The sequence below is a fragment of the Poecilia formosa genome, unplaced genomic scaffold (assembly GCF_000485575.1).
Source record: "Poecilia formosa unplaced genomic scaffold, Poecilia_formosa-5.1.2 Scaffold25, whole genome shotgun sequence".
Lineage (NCBI taxonomy): Eukaryota > Metazoa > Chordata > Actinopteri > Cyprinodontiformes > Poeciliidae > Poecilia > Poecilia formosa.
In genome coordinates, this window is record NW_006799964.1 from 3,675,916 (window position 1) to 3,691,833 (window position 15,918).

The 15,918-nt window shown below is 37.9% G+C and overlaps 2 protein-coding genes across 2 annotated transcripts; both read left to right on the plus strand.

Moving 5' to 3' along the window:
* Nucleotides 1-754: 754 nt before the first annotated feature.
* On the plus strand, nt 755-3,006 carry LOC103135473 (fructose-1,6-bisphosphatase isozyme 2; the record flags this gene model as incomplete). The annotated part of the gene is made up of 4 exons (XM_016669443.1): nt 755-928; nt 1,008-1,145; nt 1,219-1,338; nt 2,495-3,006. Coding segments are annotated over 4 exons (624 nt in total), but the record flags the coding sequence as incomplete, so codon positions are not given.
* A 1,430-nt stretch (nt 3,007-4,436) lies between these two features.
* fbp2 (fructose-1,6-bisphosphatase 2) lies at nt 4,437-15,830 on the plus strand. The gene is made up of 7 exons (XM_007548189.2): nt 4,437-4,960; nt 6,235-6,397; nt 7,338-7,430; nt 9,065-9,205; nt 9,437-9,574; nt 13,374-13,493; nt 15,504-15,830. Exons 1-7 carry the CDS (start codon nt 4,788-4,790, stop codon nt 15,687-15,689), a joined length of 1,014 nt encoding a protein of 337 aa, XP_007548251.1. The 5' UTR covers nt 4,437-4,787; the 3' UTR covers nt 15,690-15,830.
* The last annotated feature ends 88 nt before the right edge of the window (nt 15,831-15,918 follow it).

A 15,918-nucleotide genomic window follows, 5' to 3' on the forward strand; every position in this document is an offset into this window, starting at 1 on the left:
TAATGGCAAGCTTGAATTTACCCAGAGGAAGCTGGATATCCATTGAGTTCAGAGGAAAGTCTTTTCTTCTCATAGGTTAACAAGCTAATGGTTGCCAGTAAAACTGTCTAAGACATTGCAAGCATCTCTTGACATTGAAAGTAATATTCAGATGTTTTTATGGAAAGTAAAATTTTAAAAGTTGTTGCTGTAATCTCAGTTTGTATCATGGAAGTAGTGCTTTTGTTTTATGTATTATGAATTTTGTTTTTGTTTTGAGCTTTTGTGTTTCTTATGTGAAAGAAGAAAAAGATTTAGCTTCATATATATATATTTTTTTTTTACTTTTACCCTGTATTTAGGGTGATGCAACATGTTTTTGTGTGTACTCATTCCTGATTGTAGGAACCCTAATGTCCACTTTTTTGTCACAATTTTTTCAAACCCAATTCCAAACTCTAGTCCTGCAATTTGATCTTGACTCTTAAGACTTGGTTGTTTCTTACAAACNAATGGGCGGAACTGTGCTGGGGTTGCTAGGTAATGGGCGGAACTGTGCTGGGGTTGCTAGGTAATGGGCGGAACTGTGCTGGGGTTGCTAGGTAACTCATTTTCCAGACAACAAAAAAAACATTAACTTATTGTCAAGTTACTTTTTAAACATTTGGGCTCTTTTTAGAAACGGTTGGAAGCACAAAAACGTGCAACATGTGAATTTTTCACAGCAGGTCCCCTTTAAGTATAAGCAACAAAAAACGTATAATATTAATAATTAAAATTTAAGTTACTGAAACGATGTGATTCCCAGACCACAGATGACGAGCCGTCTGAGAAGGATGCTCTGCAGCCGGGCAGGAACCTGGTGGCGGCGGGCTACGCGCTGTACGGCAGCGCCACCATGATTGTTCTCTCCACCGGACAGGGAGTCAACTGCTTCATGCTCGACCCAGTCGGTACTCCTTTAGGGTCTCTCATTTAGATCAACTGTTTATAATAACTGATGGTCGTCTTCACGTTTTGCTCAACAGGCCATCGGTGAATTCATCCTAGTCGAGCATGACGTGAAAATCAAGAAACGGGGGAAGATTTACAGTCTGAATGAAGGCTATGCTAAGTATTTCGATCCGGCTGTCACAGAGTACCTGCAGAGGAAGAAGTTCCCTGAGGTAAAATGAAGGTTTTTTTAGGAAATATTGGTATTTTCCTCATGTGACCCATGAACACTTCATGTCCTTGTAGGACGGCAGTGAGCCGTACGGCGCGCGCTACATCGGATCGATGGTGGCCGACGTCCACCGGACGCTGATGTACGGAGGAATCTTTTTATACCCAGGAAATGTGAAAAGCCCCAAAGGAAAGGTGAGATCCAGCTTTAAACCCAGAAGAGTTACAACTCTTTTAAAGAGGATGAAAAACCTTAGAATGATTTCTTTGTTATTGTAGCAGCTGAGGATTTCTTTAACTCGAGTCCTCATCTTGCCTTGCTTCTCTGAGGTTCAGTTGATTTATATGTTCCAATCATTTGATATTGTTGCCAGCAGGGTCCCATGATATGGACTTTGTTTTGGTTGTAGATACCCAGAATGCCCTGCACTGCAGGCCACTTCCTGCCTTTGGAGTGGTCTCCGGTCTGCTTATATGCATTCGAACAACAACCCAGACCTGGGTTTGTAGGCAACAACAATTAGTTTTTGCACAATTTGTCTCGACTCTGACTGGACCAGCATGTCAAGCAGTTCTGTCACAACGTTGTTTCTCCACTCTGCACATCCTTCTTCATTTTTAAAATGCCGAAAGGAGCCTGCAGCGAGGGCGGAGGAACTTTAACATTTCTGCTTTAAGCTAGAGGTTGTACCATTCTTTAACCTTGAAATACGATTACTTCACTTAAAGCCAGCACTTTTCATCATTATTAATAAATTATTAGTTTTGTCTTATTTGATGTTTACTCAGGTATTTTCATGGACAGTCGACTAAAAACACTTGGTAAGATTTTGTTTTTGCAGTGTAAATAAATCCTGATGCTGATTTAATGGATGTTACAATATTAGATATAAAATAATCTCTTTCTTGCTACATCAATGAAATAAAAGTCTTAGTGTGAATTTTCAGATTGAATGAATGAAAACAATCCAGATATTTGCACCAGCTTAAACTAGTGCAAATATCTTAGTTCACTTGAAATATGACACAACTAAAGTACAAGTAGCTATTAAATAAAAACTTGTGTTAAGTCAATAATTACTTAATATTTATGAAAATGTTCTAGTTATAAGTGAAATAATCTGCCAGTGGAACAAATACTTTTTCCATCAATATTAAGGAATTTGTAACTTAAAACAAACTTTATTGCAGAAAAGTTCAGTCAGGCTTTTCTTATTTCAGGTGTGATAATAGAAACACTCAGATTTGTTTTTGCAGTGTCGACATGTTTACCATTTCCAGAGAGTCAGTATTGAATAAGAAGCGTTGATCGCTCATTGATCAGGAAGCTAAACTTTCCGTTTGCTCGAAGCTGCGGCTGCTGTATGAGGGAAACCCGATGGCGTTCATCATGGAGCAGGCGGGCGGCATGGCGTCCACCGGCTTCCAGAACATCCTGGACATCCAACCTGAAGGCATCCATCAGCGCGCCCCGGTGGCCATGGGCTCCCCCGACGACGTCCAGGAGTTCATCGCCATCTGCAGAAAACATGCGGCGAAGTGAGGCGGGCGGCGCCGAGTCACTGCACGCACAGACACCTGTGGTGTCTTTCTGTGACCAAAAAGATTTGGGAGATTTTCTCTGTAAAAACGGGTTTTGATGAGTAAAGCTCACGATGTTTGAGATGTTCATAAGCTTCAGGAAAATGACCTGAAATGAAGACTTTACCCTTCAGTTTACAAATAGCTGCCTTAATCAGCAGAAATATGCATTTAAATATGCAAATGACCAAATATAACATATTAACCAAAAGTGATGATTTCATCTTGTGAAATAACAAATGTTTGGAAAAAAATATTTTAAATAAACCAAAGTGATTCTATGAAGATGTAATCAGTGTCGTCATTTTGCAGATTCAAGTTTTCAGTTTCATGATCAGGGGTGTCCAAAAAAACAAACAACTTCGGGATTCATAGATGAACTGACACAATTATCACTGTCAGAAATACGAAGACCTCATTTCTCCTGAAACAAACACGTTTCTGCATCATGCGTTTGTTTTCTCAGTAAATGTTTCCGCTTCCTGTGAGATGCTCATGAAGTGAAGAGCGAGATAAAGTTTACAAAAGGCAGCTAGCAGAGCAAATAATCTAGAAAGAAAGTTTACACAAGTCTGGGAGTGAATGATGTGCAAACAATGGACAAGACAAAGAAAAAAGAGGTTATGACATACAGCAAAAACCAAATATCTGCTCCAGTTTCTAGTGCAAATATCTTAGTAAACCTGAAATTAGATAAAACTAACTTAGAAATAACTTTTCAGGAGCTTTTCCAAAATAAACAATTTCTTAATGTCAGGGGAAAAGTACCAGATCCACTGGAAGATAATTTCACCAACAAGGGAAAAAGTTTTCTATAATCTGGCTTATTTTATTTCAAGTATATTAAGACATCCTTGTACTTTTCTTTATATTGAAAAATGAGCATCAGATGAATGCAATAAACAAAATGTCAAGAATAAACACTTAGCTAAACTATGCAATCATAAAATGAGTTCAGTTTCAAAATAAAACAGGAAGTGAAGAAATCATTGAGCATAAAACTGCAATAAATATGGGGAAGTTACACCATCAAAAACTATCAGCAATAATTTGGGTTATTTGTCAAAAAGAGAAAATATGGGTGTTTATTTCTCAAAGTCATATTTTGTGAAAATATGACACTGAAAAAAAAAACTTTTTCTCTTATGTTAATTTGGCTAAATAACCCAAATTATTGCTGCCAGTTTTTGACTAACTTTACACAATAAAGGGGTAAAAACAACAAAACCCAAACATCACATAAAGATTTATTTCTGAAATAAATAAAAGTGGATAAAATGATGCATGAAGGTAAAATGATACTTTATCCTGCAGGAGGCGTCGACCTTTACGCCAAAAGGCTCCAGATGACCTTTAGCTGAAAGGTCAGATGGAGATCTTCAAGCTCTGTGACCTTTAAGCTGAAAGGAGCCGCAGTTTCTGCTCCTTCATGGACCAGAGAAAACCAGAGAAAATGTCATTTTGATGATAAAACATTCTGCAGTTTATTCATGAGCAGCTGCTCGTGTTGCATCATCAACGTTTAAATCAACATTAAACCAGTAAAATCACCGGTTAGCTTGTTGTTTAAACCAGGATGCAGCGGTTCTACTGCGGTTCCTTTCGGATGTCTTGGAGCTGAGCAGCCGACACCCGACACCGCCGGGCCCAGTCGGCTCAGCTCACAAATAGATCCGCCGGCCCGGAATGAGAACCACGCAGCACCAGACCAGGCGGTCCAGTCGCAGCCCGTCCTGCCAGGGCTCCGTCCGGACCTGCTGTCTGCAAGGAAGACCGCCGGATCAGAACCCAGCACCGGTCCAGAACCCAGAGCCGGATCTGAACACAGCACCTGTCCAGAACCCACCATCGGATCAGAACCCAGAGCCGGTCCAGAACCCACCACCGGTCCAGAACTCAGAGCCGGACCAGAACCCAGAGCCGGATCTGAACACAGCACCTGTCCAGAACCCACCATCGGATCAGAACCCAGAGCCGGTCCAGAACCCACCACCGGTCCAGAACTCAGAGCCGGACCAGAACCCAGAGCCGGATCAGAACCCAGCACCGGTCCAGAACCCAGCATGTCGGACCAGTCTGCCTTTGACACGGACGTCTGGACCCTGACCCGGTTCATCATCGAGACGGGCCGGCAGGCGAAAGGAGCCACCGGGGAGCTGACCCAGCTGCTCACCGCCATGCTGACCGCCATCAAAGCCATTTCCTCCGCGGTGCGGAAGGCCGGCCTCGCCCACCTGTGAGTTCACACCTGTGTGGAAGAAACAGCAGTAAATCCAAACCAACAAACTCAGAAATGTTCAGATTAATCTCAGAAATTATCTATAAAAAGAAGGAAATTTCTGAGATTGAAAATTTTTTACATTTGCTATGAAAACAAGAAAACTTTTAGATACTGTACAGTTAGCATTGAGAACAGGAGAAACTGTAGCAGGTGAGCAGGCCAAGGGAGTGATTGACAGCGCTAAGACCCGCCACCTGGCTCTGATTGGATATTTCTAATTAGCATTGGGAGGAGATAGAGAAACTCAACTTTTTTACAGATTATTCATCTTATATACAAAAGCTGCATGGCAGCAGTCAGAGCTGATTCCTCTGAAGGACCAAATGTTCATTTTATTTTCCGGCCAGTCAACTCAGGAGTCGACCTCTGACTCCTCCTGGTTTAACATTTCCTAGCAGTCCTGTTGTAACGCTGCGGAGCAGAAGCTCTGTTTGGTTATGATTCAGTTTATCTGCGTTATCTTGCAGAAATAAAACATTACACACGACTGGTCAACGTTCGGAGTCGCTGCAAATTGATGCAATAACTTTCTTTGTTTGGGGTCTGATGGAGACACAGCCAGGATTTCAGTAGTGTAAGTTTTACAGGGTTTCCTAAAGGTCAGCCTGACCCAAATGTTTAGGATGGTGCAGAAATTTAAGATTAAATTACCTGAAATATACCAGGCCAGTCTTTTAACATTGAGTCCAGTCATTTGGTTGTATTTTCCTCTAACTGAGAGGTTCTAATGTTTTTTTTTAAACAATGTTTCTTCAGTACTTTTTACATTTGTACAATGTTGTGCAGTTTCTTCTTTTTCTTCCTCATTCTCCATGCTTCATCTTTTCCGAACCTGAATCACTCAATGAAGGCAATTATTTCTTTCATAAAATATGATGTAGAAGCAATACAAAAATATATTTATATAAAATGTGATCAGAAAAATAGCCAAAAATCTCAGTAATTTTGAGATTAATATAGAAATTTTCTAAACAAAAAAAAAAAAAGGAAATTTCTGAGTTTGAAAAGTTTTTGGTTTGAAAAATTTTGTTGAAAAATCTTTCTACGTTTCGAAAGTCACGAATTTGTGTGAAAAATTTTTTTTTTTTAGATTGGTCTCAAACCTTCTGAGATTTTTGGTGGAAATGCTCTTCTTGTCTTTGTTTTTCTCTGTCCGCTGACTAATCTGCACTGGTAGATTTACTCAGAGTAGACGTTGGTCTGATGGTCGTCTCTTGTTCCGGCTCCAGGCAGGGCTTGGCCGGATCCGTGAACGTGACGGGCGACGACGTGAAGAAGCTGGACGTCCTGTCCAACGACCTGGTCATCAACATGCTGCAGGCGTCCTACAGCACCTGCTGCATGGTGTCCGAGGAGAACAAGCAGCTCATCGTCACCCCCAAGGACAAACGGGTAACCAACGCTCTTAAAGGGCTAGCACACTTTTAAACTGCTGGGATGCCTGAAACTGCAAGTTTTTACAACATATTTAAACATGTAGATAAATAGGTTAGGTTTTACCAATGATGAGAAATTTATGCTGTGTTCCACTAAAACATTGTTTGCAGTACCTCAGAAACATTTTCATAAGTGAATATTGTTTTTTTATTTTAGAGCTGCAGACGATAATGGTGTATTAGGGCCAATTTACATGAAAAAAATTAGGAGTAAATTTCTGCAAAAATTAAGATTTTTGCAGAAGATTAATCTGAAAAATCTAATAGAAAAATAATAAAATTCTCAGCTTGAAAAGTTGAAAATTTGCCAGAAAACAAAATCTGAAATTCTGAGGTTGGTCTTCAAAATTTTTTCTAAAAAAAATTAGAAAATTCTGAATTTCAAAAGTTGGAATTTGCAAGAAAACAATCTGAAATTTTGAGATTAATCTCAGAAATTTTCTAGAAAAATAGCATGAAAATTTAGGAGTTTGAAGATCTAAAGAAAATTTCAAAGAAAGAATCAAGGAAATTTCTGAGTTTCAAAAGTTGAAAATGCTAGAAAAAAATTAGGACATTCTGAGATTAATCTCAGAAAATTTTGTAGAAAAAAAGCGGAGAATTTTCAGAAATTTTTGATTTGTTGGCAGAAATGTACTCCTTGTATTTAGTGATGGTATCTATATTCAAGCTTGAAGGCTTATTTTCAGCTGGAAGGCGAGGCTGGTGATTGGCTGGTCCTTCCAGGTGCCATTCTTCACCTTTGGTCACGAGTTTCGGATCATGACCACCAGAACTATACCAGCGTCTGAAACGAGCTGAGACTGAGCGATAAGCATCACTGCAGTTTATCCTGGATTGACGGATTTCTCTCAGCATCGTCTGAAGATAAAACTGTTTTGTTCATTTGAACTCAGGGAAAGTACGTGGTCTGCTTTGACCCTCTGGACGGCTCCAGTAACATCGACTGCCTGGCCTCCATTGGCACCATATTTGCCATCTACAAAAGGGTGAGTCTCACTGTTTGCCAAAACTATAAATCTGTTAATCGCAAACTGATTCACTTTAAAAATAACTGCAGTAACACGCTGCAGCCACAAGAGGGCGGTGTTTAATTAATCTGAAGTTAGGCGAAATCACTGACAATCACTGCAGAAGAACTGAGTAAATATGTAAAAACTAAACAAAATACTGGGGGTTTTAAGTAATTATTGATGCACTTTTTATATTTTAGATTAAATAAATGGGTCAAAGTAAAAAAAAAAAAAAAGAAAAACAACTCAGATTAATGCTGTTCATTTGATAAAAGTATAAACTTTTAACAGGGGAACTATTCCAAGTTTATGTATTTTCTGCTCCTTTACATTGTTGATTTTTTAAAAATTTGTTACATGAACAATTCATACATATTACTGCTTGAGTGAAATAAAAAAATAAAATGAGGTGAAAATGAAAATGCGTTTGAAAAGTTTGTTTATTGTACATAATACATTAAAACACACTAATAAATAATTATTTTTTAAAATGAGAAAGTAAACATTTTACAGTCTAAAATGCAGCAGCACAGGAATCATTTTGTGAAGGTTTGATTATTGGTAGCAAAGATGCATCTGCAGCTGAAACACAGGCCGTTCCTAATTCAGGCCTTTCCTGCCTGAATTAACATGAACACAGCGTCGGGCTGATCTGTTGATTATAGGATTAACAGATTTATAATTAGATAGAAAAGGTGCTTAATGGGAGAATTTATTACAGAATGGGAACCAAGTGAAGCTAAAACTACGACACTTTAAGAGTAGAACATGTTTACAGACAAAATTAAATAATTTTTTAAAATATTTTTCTACAGTTTTCATTTAATTCCTGCTCAGATTTTGTTATTAGAAACAGAAAATCGCACCAGAATGTTTAGTTCCATTGACGGATTATTTCACTTATAATAAGACATTTTCATCATGTTATAAGTTAAATAATCTGCCAGTGAAACTAAAACTTTTTCATCAGTATTAATAAATGATTTACTTAAAACAAGCTCTTATTTATTTCTTGCTTAAAAGTTACTTGCAAGTGGACTAAGATACATACACTAGAGACTGTCCAGGGGTGGTTGTGTGGAGGTGGTGAGGAGAAATGCAGAGGCCCAGGTTGAAGAAGAAAATGATGAATTTAATGAATAGAGCTCTAACACAGGCGGCACGGCAGAGAGTTAGCACACAGCTAATTACCGGTAGCAACTGAAAAGCTGAGGACTGACGAAGTGAGCTAAACCAACACAGGACTATGCAGTTCAACTGTGACTGCAGGCAGACAGACGACAAAAGAGACGAGGATCTGACCAGAGACACCAGGTGGGACTAAACACACAGGGAGGGTAATCAAGGAATGAGACACAGCTGGGAAGCAATCAACGGGGAAGACGCCGAAACAACAGAAACTCAGGACAGAAACAGAAAAACCTTAAAATAAATACAAAGAAACACGGATCATGACAGAGACTAGAACAAAAAACACTTAAGATTTTGTATTTTTGCAGTTCAGTTAATTACTCGATTACTAAATTAGCTGATTATTTTAATAAACAATCGTGATTAATCGTTTCAGCTGAATGCAGCTCAGTCTGTTTTCCTCTTGTTGTTGCGATCAGACGTCAGAAGGCGAGCCCACAGAGCAGGACGCCCTGCAGCAGGGGAACAGCATCGTGTGCGCCGGCTACGCACTCTACGGCAGCGCCACGCTTGTCGCCCTCAGCACCGGCGCCGGCCTCAACTTCTTCATGCTCGACCCGGTGAGTCCGCCGACTTTTCTCCCGTTTTGTCAAGTGTATTAAGATATCTGCACTAGAAACCAAAATTACTTTGTAAAACTTTGTGTTTTTGCAGTGTACACCAACAATTTGAATCCATACATACAGTTTGCTGTTATTTATTGCTCTTCTTATGCTTAAAAATAAAACTATCTTCTCTTTTCCAGAACATGTGAGTGAATTTAAGCATTTTCTTCTTATTTCTGGTTAAAGGCCATCGGTGAGTTCATCCTGATTGAGAGGAACGTGCGGATCAAGCAGAAGGGAAAGATCTACAGTCTGAATGAAGGATACGAAAAATACTTCCACCCGTCCATCAACGAATACCTCAAACACAAGAAACACCCCGAGGTGAGACGGTTCCACTCAAACAGCCTCTTTACACTGTAAAAACACAAAATGTCACCAAGTACTTTTGGTCTATTCTACTGCAAACATCTTAGTTCACTTAAAATAAGACAAAACTAACTTACAAGTAACTTATCAGCAAGAAATATGAGCTTCTTTTAAGTCAATAAATCCTTAATATCGATGAAAAATGACCATTTACAAGTGAAATAATCTGGCAGTGAAACTAGAACTTTTTATATAAACATTAAGGAATTATTAACTTAAAACAAGCTTTTATTTCTTGCTGATAAGCTACTTGTAAGTAACTAAGGTGTTTGCACTATCAAAACTAAACCAACAGTGCTTGGTAATGTTTAGTGTTTTTGCAGCGGAGCCAGAAACGTGAGATAATGCGTCTGTTGTTTGAATCTGACTCCTTCTGGTGAAGCTGTAAAGCAGAAGGACTCGCTGACACACTGGAGAAATAAAATTGGGTCCTGAGTTATGAGTCTGCCAGAAACTCATAATGTGAGTCCTGACGACGCGCTCGATCTGCCTGCGTGAGTTTACAGGAAGCTGACTGCAGAAAAACACCCAGAGGGGAAACGGACGTTTTTCTGTGCAATAATTAAACAGTTTTACACGATTTAGAGCAAATATGTTCTTTTATACTTTGGCAATTAGAGACATGAAAGTACAACAACCGCAGTTCTCAAAAATCAGTCATTAATCAATGGATAGGTCTGTCACAACAAACAGAACAAATAATCACATAATAACTGGAAACTAGATCAATAATTTCCATTTTGATTAATTCATGATTTGTCATTTTTCTCTTTTCTCTCTTTCTACCAAAAACTGGATGATGAAAGTCTCCAGTCTGCTGTTTTGATCTCACTTTATTTAAAGGACAAATTTGTTTACAGACATTTCATTATTAATTTATGTGTTGTTTATTTTTTTATTTTGCATATTTAAAATGTCTTCCAGTTCCAGAATTAAACGTTTATTAATATTTAAAGTTTATTGTGCTTTGAGAATGTGTTCTTTAAAATATATTTCCAAGCATGCTACTTGAAAATGGTCTCAAAATAACAATATTATCATTTATCGCAATAACTTCTGGGACAATTTATCGTCCAGAGAAGTTTGTTTTCGTGACGAGTCTGTCAACAAACAAACTTCAAAACACTAAATCTTAACAAGTATTTTTAGTTTCTACTGAAAATATCTTAATATAGTTGAAATAAGACAAACCTAACTTAGGAGTAGCTTGATAATATTTGGTGTTTTTGCAGTGCATGTTGTCGGACTGATTGTGAAAGTCTCTTCAGTTAGCCGGGCGCCGCAGGCCAAGCCAAGCGATCACAGATTGCAGCCGGGCGTCGACATGTGACCATCAGACGTTTGGTCAGCCTGTCAGCTGGAAACTCTGGTGTCTGTTCAGCACTCTGGAGTCAAAAACACGATGACAGAGTCCGTTTCAGTGTCACTCATCACTGATAAACCAGAGAGGAAAAGCTTGAAACTTCCTTTTTTAATTTCCTCTGTGATTCGTCATCCTGCTCAGTCAGTAAAAACGTTCATTCTTTCAACGGACAGTCATGTGACTGCTGCGTATTATTTTACGTGTTGTCATGTAATATTAATATCTGCAGTGTTGCTTTGATTATTTCATTCATGTCTAGTCTCCATGGCAACCATTCAGCTGTGCAGAAACTCACCTGGATGGATTCAAACCGAACATGAGCAGCAAAGATGAAGAAAATAATCCCACTGCTGCAGATTAAAATGTTTCTTCTGGGATTTTTTTATGCTCAAAGCTCAAAATGTAGTAAAAGGGCCAGGCTAAAAAAAAATATAATAATAATCATACATTAAGTGATAAAATGTTATTTATCAGTTCTGAACAGTCAGGATTATGACGGCCATCATACTTTGTGACCTGTGTGATGCGGCTTTTTGAGGGTGAAATATTAATCTATTATATTAATGTTTTATTAATATTTTGTAGTTTATTCTCATATTATTACCACTTCATTAGTAAAACCAAAAATGATAAAATTCTTCATTTTAATGCAGCTATTAGACTCTTTTTGTGTCAGAGTTCTTATAATATTACATATTTGGTGTCAGGTTTATAAAAAAATCACAATAATATCAGAATAAATTACAAAATATCATTCCAGTTTTAACATAATATAAAATAATAATTTTCAGCCTGAAATAGTCTCACTGTACAGGCCTAATACTAAATAATAGTAGGAATTTGTTCTCATATTTTATTTTATTCTCCTAATTTTACGACTTTATTCTTTGTTTCTCGTACTCTGGCGAAGATTTCCAGCTTTGAGGATAAAAATAAAACATATTTTAATGAACAGCAGCCTGATCATTTTCTTAATCTGCCACTATTCCACTATTTTAGATGCCTGAAGGTTTCATTACTTCCTGCTTTGGGTTATTTTTAGAAAATAAAAGGAAAACATTGTGTGACAGGTTCGAACACTCGTGATGGTAACGGTGACACAGCAGATGGGAGCCGTAACCGCAGCCTTCCCCTCCGCAGCAGAAACTTAAATCACGAGGTGACGGAGCAACGCAAACATGCCTCAGATGCCGCCGGGGATTAAACTGAGTGCAGCGTCACAGCAGCGTCTGCTTCCTGCTCTCAAGCTGCTTTTACTTTGTGTTTCAGCTGTAGCCACACATTTTATCTGGAGAAAAATCACAGAAAGTCAGATTATGATTGTTATTAGAGAGAAAGATAAGAGTGTGTTTGTGAGTTTTACATTCAGGTGTGGATTGAGGAACGTTGTGAACACACACTCCCATGTGACGAGTGTGAGGTGAGTCAGCAAACGCAGGACTCCCAACATGAAAGGGCAACTTATCGCCTCCCAGCTTCAGGCTGTGGAGGAAAACGGAAACATGCAAAGCCACAAAAACGAGTTTCCACTCCGACCCTGGAGGAGTTTGTTTGCTTAGTGTGACCCAGATCAGCTGCAGGTGAACTCTGACCCCTCTGCTGGTTATTGATTACCCTTTAATGTTACAGCAAAAAGATCAAACATGAGAAAAAACAACTGGAAAGCTTAGAGTGGTGCTTTATGAATCAAAAGTTTCCTTGTTTCTTATAAAAACTGATTTGTTTTTGTAGAGACAGGTGTTAACATAGATACAGAACAATTTACATTTTATATTCGTACACTTGAAATAAGATAAACATACAAGCAACTTTTCAACAAGACAGGAGCTTATTTTATTTCAATAAGAAGGGGGAGGAGGCCTGACTGTACGCCACCCCCCAGATATGTATTTTATTTATATAGTTATAAGTAATTTCCACTATCAGTAATGTTGTGTCTACCAGAGGATTCTTCATCTGGTCAGTTTAAACAGTTTGTACAGCGTATGCAGCAGTAGAACCAGCTGACCAAACATGTGGATCTCTGCTGGTGCTGAAGGTTTTGAAACTGCACATTTTCCAGACACCGAAAAATATGAATTCATTGTCAAAAACGTGTTGGTGTGTTTTTTTTTTTAAAGTCTTGGGCTGATTTCAGAAGCAATAGAGACGCAAATGGAAGAATGAAAACTTGCAAAATGTAGTTTTTGAATAACACGTTCCATTTAAAAGCAAATAAAAAATCTTATAGATTTAAATCTGATAGTTCAATAATCAAACTTCAGGCCAAATCTGAGCCTTGCATTAAACTGTTTCACATAACAACCCTGATCCATAGCTAGTTTTAAATAAATTGCACCAAACTATATAAAACCAGTTAATAAGAGAAGTGTGTGCCTGCCCCTTCTGCAGGATGGAGGCTCCCCCTATGGGGCCCGTTACGTGGGATCCATGGTGTCAGACGTTCACCGCACCATCGCCTACGGAGGGATCTTCATGTATCCTGCAAACGAGAAGAGCCCCAAAGGAAAGGTAACAGTTTGTTCTTTATAACCAACAAATCAAGAAAAATGTAAAGTATTTGAATTTCATAAGCACGCTATTGCCAAATGATTAAACACAGCAAATGTTTCTAAATAAAGAGTGACTCAAATCCTGCTCCACTGTGGCTCTTGATAACTTTGTATTAAAAGCCACTCAGTAAAATTATTTTTTAAAATTCCAGTTTTTTTCCTGGGAGTTTCCATGTATCATATGCACAACATTTCCATGAAAATGACTCTAAAAGTCCAAGAAATATTCTCCTGTAAATAAATAAAACATGTTTGTGAATTCTGCAAACTACACTGCAAAAACACCAAATCTTACCAAGTATCTTAGTCTAGTTTTTAGTGTAAATATCTTAGTACACTTGAAAAAACTAACAAGTAACTTTTACCCAAGATGCAGGAGCTTGATTAACATGCAAAAATGTTTAGTTAAAAGTGAAATAATCTGCCAGTTATTTTTCATCAATATTAAGGAATTTTTGACTAAGACAAACTCCTATTGTCTTTGCAAAAAATGTACTTGTAAGTTAATGTAGTCTTATTTTAAGTGATCTATAGTATTCAACTAGACAAATAATTGGTAAGATTTGCATTTTGCCCTGAACTTCGTACATTTTCACTGTAATTAATGAAAAATCCAAAAGATAACAAAGTTTGACATGACAAGGTTGATGACTTTTGATAAAAGTACGTTTAGTTTTTTTTGTTGTTGTTTTTTTTTTTTTTAACAATATTTTAACTAGAAACTAGACCAAAAATACCTGGTAAGATTTTGTGTTTTGCAGTGCAATATGCTATCAAAACAAACAAACAAAAAAGAACAGAATCGACCCCAAAATAGCTAGAAAACTGAGTGAAAACAAAGCTACAGTTTAGTTTTAAAGTAAATAATCCTGTCCTTCCAGTAGTTAAAACCATGAAGGTTTGAAGCAGTTTGTAGTTTTCTGTCAGCAGAATCAGATGTTTAACCGTAAACTGGTTGTGAATTCCAGACTGGAGATGTTTTCCTTCTACCGATTTTATTGCAGAGTGGCTGTAAAGATAATCAACAACCTGTCACCTCGTTTCCTTCCTGGCATCTTGGCTGTTGTGACCTGTTTATTCTGTACATACCGTATCTGTCTGCACAGCCGGCCCAAGGCAGAAGCAAACTGAGCCGCTGCTTAGGGCTCCAATCAGGAAATTCACTAAAAAGTCTCAACTTGAACACAGATTTAAACCTTTTACATTAGCTTATTGACAACACTGCAAAAACACAACATCTCATCAAGTATTTTGGTTTAGTTTCTCGTGCAAAAATCTTAGTAAACATCAAATAAGACAAAACTGACTTATAAGTAACTTTTCAGCAACATATATGAGTTTAAGTCAATAATTTCTTAATATTGATGAAATCTGCCTTGTTTCACTTACAGGAAAAATGTCTTGTTTCAAGTGGAACTAGAACTTTTTCATCAATGTTAAGAAATTGTTGACTTAAGACAAACTCATTTATGTTGCTGAAAAGTTACTTCTAAGTCAGTTTTGTCTCATTACATATTTTTCAGATACTTGCACGAGAAATTAGACCAAAATAATTGTTTAGATGTATTTTTGCACTGAAGTAGAAGTTTGTTAAACTTCATTTGACTGTTTCTGCATAGGTCAATAAAAAACATGTTTAAATTGTTAAAACCTTCATTTTAACAATTTAAATTAATGTTTTTAACACCTGCTGAGTTTTCTTGTATCTTGGGTCCAGCTCTGGTTGTTGACATTTATGGTCAAACTGGAGTTTATTGTTTTGCAAATATGCAGTTGTGTTATTTAGATTTGCATATCTTTGCACAAACATGAATAAACCAGCATGGTGTATCGGTTTTTTATTCTTTAAGCTGCTTTAATAACTTTGTTTACATGTCAATAAAACAACATTTTCAGGAGCTGCCTGTTAGTGTTTTGTTCAGAGTTGATGTATTTACCTTTTTAAAAAATAAAATCTGTTCTCTTGTAGCTGCGGCTGCTGTATGAATGCAACCCCATCGCCTTCCTCATGGAGCAGGCGGGCGGCCTCGCCACCACCGGCACCCAGAGGATTCTGGATGTTCAGCCCGAAACGCTCCACCAGCGGGTTCCCTTCGTGGTCGGCTCGCCGGACGACGTCAACGAATACCTGTCGTTTGTCAAGAAGTTCTCATAAAAGCTGCAGCCGAGCTGAATGTGATGGATATTAGGTTCTCCATCGGCTGATGTTTTGTTATCACCTGAAAAATGTTCAGTTCTGTGTCTGCCAGCATTGATAAGGTTTTGAATATATCCACACAGAAGCACATGTTAAGTTAAGGTAATGACTTCACAGTGCAGCTTTGTTAGGTGCATAAAAACAGTTGAATTCTTGAAAACTTTACAGAAATTCAATGTAAATTCAA